Source organism: Postia placenta, assembly GCF_002117355.1.
Source record: "Postia placenta MAD-698-R-SB12 unplaced genomic scaffold POSPLAscaffold_406, whole genome shotgun sequence".
NCBI lineage: Eukaryota > Fungi > Basidiomycota > Agaricomycetes > Polyporales > Adustoporiaceae > Rhodonia > Rhodonia placenta.
In genome coordinates this window covers 1-2,277 of record NW_020170237.1, presented here as the reverse complement: position 1 = coordinate 2,277, position 2,277 = coordinate 1, and the positions used below count along the sequence as shown (strand labels likewise).

Here is a 2,277-nt window from a genome sequence, read left to right as displayed (position 1 = left end):
GGAGCTGTCGAGGTTTTCGCCGGCGCTGCGACTAGCAGCCTCACGCGCTTGCGAGCGGGTGAGTACTGGAGACATTTTCGGAAACCCGAAAGCGGCGAATTCTTGCCTGAGATCCCCTCGCAGTGGGCTCCAGAAATGATACGATCTACGAAACCCTAACCCCTAACCTGGGTACGACCTAGGTGGACTAGAGGCGGGTTATTATCTTAGTGAGAGGGGAGTTAGCAGCAAGGTGTCCCGCGGTTCGAGTAAACACGAGAAACACCCTCGGAAAAGGCTATGAACGCTAGGGAAGGTACGAGGTGGCTCGATACGTCGTCGAAGCTACTCGGAGGCTGTGGGTGGTTAGTGGAGACGATTGAAGCTCGGCAGAGCTCTTCGATGTATCGTAGAGGGAAGGGACACAATTCGATGGGGTGGACTTAGCTAGGACGCGGTTCGCAGTTTCTTCGATAATAGTCGAAGTTGAAGGGTTCGTCGAGACGGTATCGACGAGTAAATGCAGTGGGCGAGGTTTCGAGGTTATGCAGTGAGGGACGAAGTGACGCAGTTGAAGGCTTAGACGCAGGGCGAACTCGACTTATGAGCTCTGAACTCGAGGGGGGAACCGGATCTTGCATTTTTAGAGAGAAGTACGACAGATTTTATACTACACAGGACGCTACGACTATCGAAAGTGGCACACTGGTACAAGGGGCTTTGCATTGTTCCTCAAGAAGCTGCCTCACCGAGTGGCACGCATCAAGTCCATCGGTAGAGTGACGTCATGCCGAACGCGGAGATGAAGAGAAACATATGGCCACTTCGGACCGGTAGCCGTCGTCGAAGGCATGCCGCGAGGTTCGATACCTAATTGGGAAAGACCGGCTACTTCGGTGTGGCTTGGAGCGATGCACGCGCTTGGACGAGCGGCGTCAAGTGGCCCTATTGTTCGCCGAATGCGGAAGATGTCCCGGGATCTACACGCGAGGCATCGGGACGACCGTGCCGAGCTTCGAGTAAGCGTCGCGCACCGTCGAGGATGTCGAAGAGCGTCGAAGGCGAAATCGAAGTGTTGTGAGACTGAGTCGAAGTGACGGGCGGGATGCGACTGCCGAAAAGAGGTGAATCGGGGCCCAGAGGGGCCTGGCGCCTATCACCGCGTCCTCACCGAGCTGATCCGGCTCGACAATCTGAAAGTTGCCCATCGCTTTCAACCGCTCCTACCGCGCAGCATCCGGGCACAACACAACAAATTCATCCCGCGCGCCATCCCCAACGCGTACTTACCCCTACCCGCACCCCTACCGACGTCTGCCTTCAGGCGCCCCCCGATCCCATCCCCTTTCCTCCAAGCAACGCCACGGAGCACTACCATCCCGGCTGACTGGCAACCCAACCCTGGTTGGACCCCGAAGGGAAGCTGCAGGCGATGCGGATCGTCTCGACACTGGGTACGGGACTGTCCGGACGTACGATGCGCAGGATGCGGAAAAGAAGCCCCTGGACACCTGGAGCAAGAGTGCGGAACCAGGCCGATGAAGCGACACGTATCCGCACCACCTGAAGAACCTGCGCGACGCGTGGGGGTGGTCGTCGACAACGTGTTCCTCGAAGGAATCATCAACGAGGCGAAGGAGAGGAAGCAGAAAGAAAGGCAGACGAAAGCGGTACCTATTTCTCCACCGCGCAGCGCTAACCCCGAACCCCCCGCCAATCCCGTCGCGGGACCTTCGCGCCCCCACCCCGATACACCCGTCGTCTTTCGCAAAGTCGATCCTGACTGGACACCGGACACCACTCAATGGACGTGGGACAGCTCCTGGCCGCATCAGAAGCACCTCTCTGGCGAGGAATGGATGAACGTGGGGAGAAACGCGCGCAAGGAGTGGTTTGACGAAGAGGAGGACGACGGCGTAGATTGGGAATTGTATGGAGATGGTGAGCAGTAAGTAGTCGAATGGGACTTCGACTCTGGCAGGGGGGTAATGAAACATTTATCTTTCTGTTCCATTCCTTGTATTACTAGCGCCCATACTGGCACCTGTCTTAGCGCTCACCCGCAGGTTGAACATTATGTAGCTTACATAATGGGGTCCGTGCGCACTTCGTGCCTGGTATCGTACCACTACGTTTCTTTCTTCACTAACACGACCACATAGACACGATGGTCCGTGCGCAGTCGGTACTTGTATAAGTAGTTGTACCATTAGTCGGTCGAACCCTAAGTTCGACCTGGTTATTCATTCAAGTCTCTGCTCCTCTTCGCTTGGGGTAGTGGTCATTCTCGACTTCCTC

At 56.4% G+C, this 2,277-nt stretch overlaps 1 protein-coding gene across 1 annotated transcript; it reads left to right on the top strand.

The window, feature by feature from the left end:
- Positions 1-1,139: 1,139 nt before the first annotated feature.
- On the top strand, positions 1,140-2,128 carry POSPLADRAFT_1163375 (hypothetical protein; the record flags this gene model as incomplete). The annotated part of the gene is made up of 2 exons (XM_024487780.1): positions 1,140-1,927; positions 2,062-2,128. Coding segments are annotated over 2 exons (855 nt in total), but the record flags the coding sequence as incomplete, so codon positions are not given.
- Between the last annotated feature and the right edge of the window lie 149 nt (positions 2,129-2,277).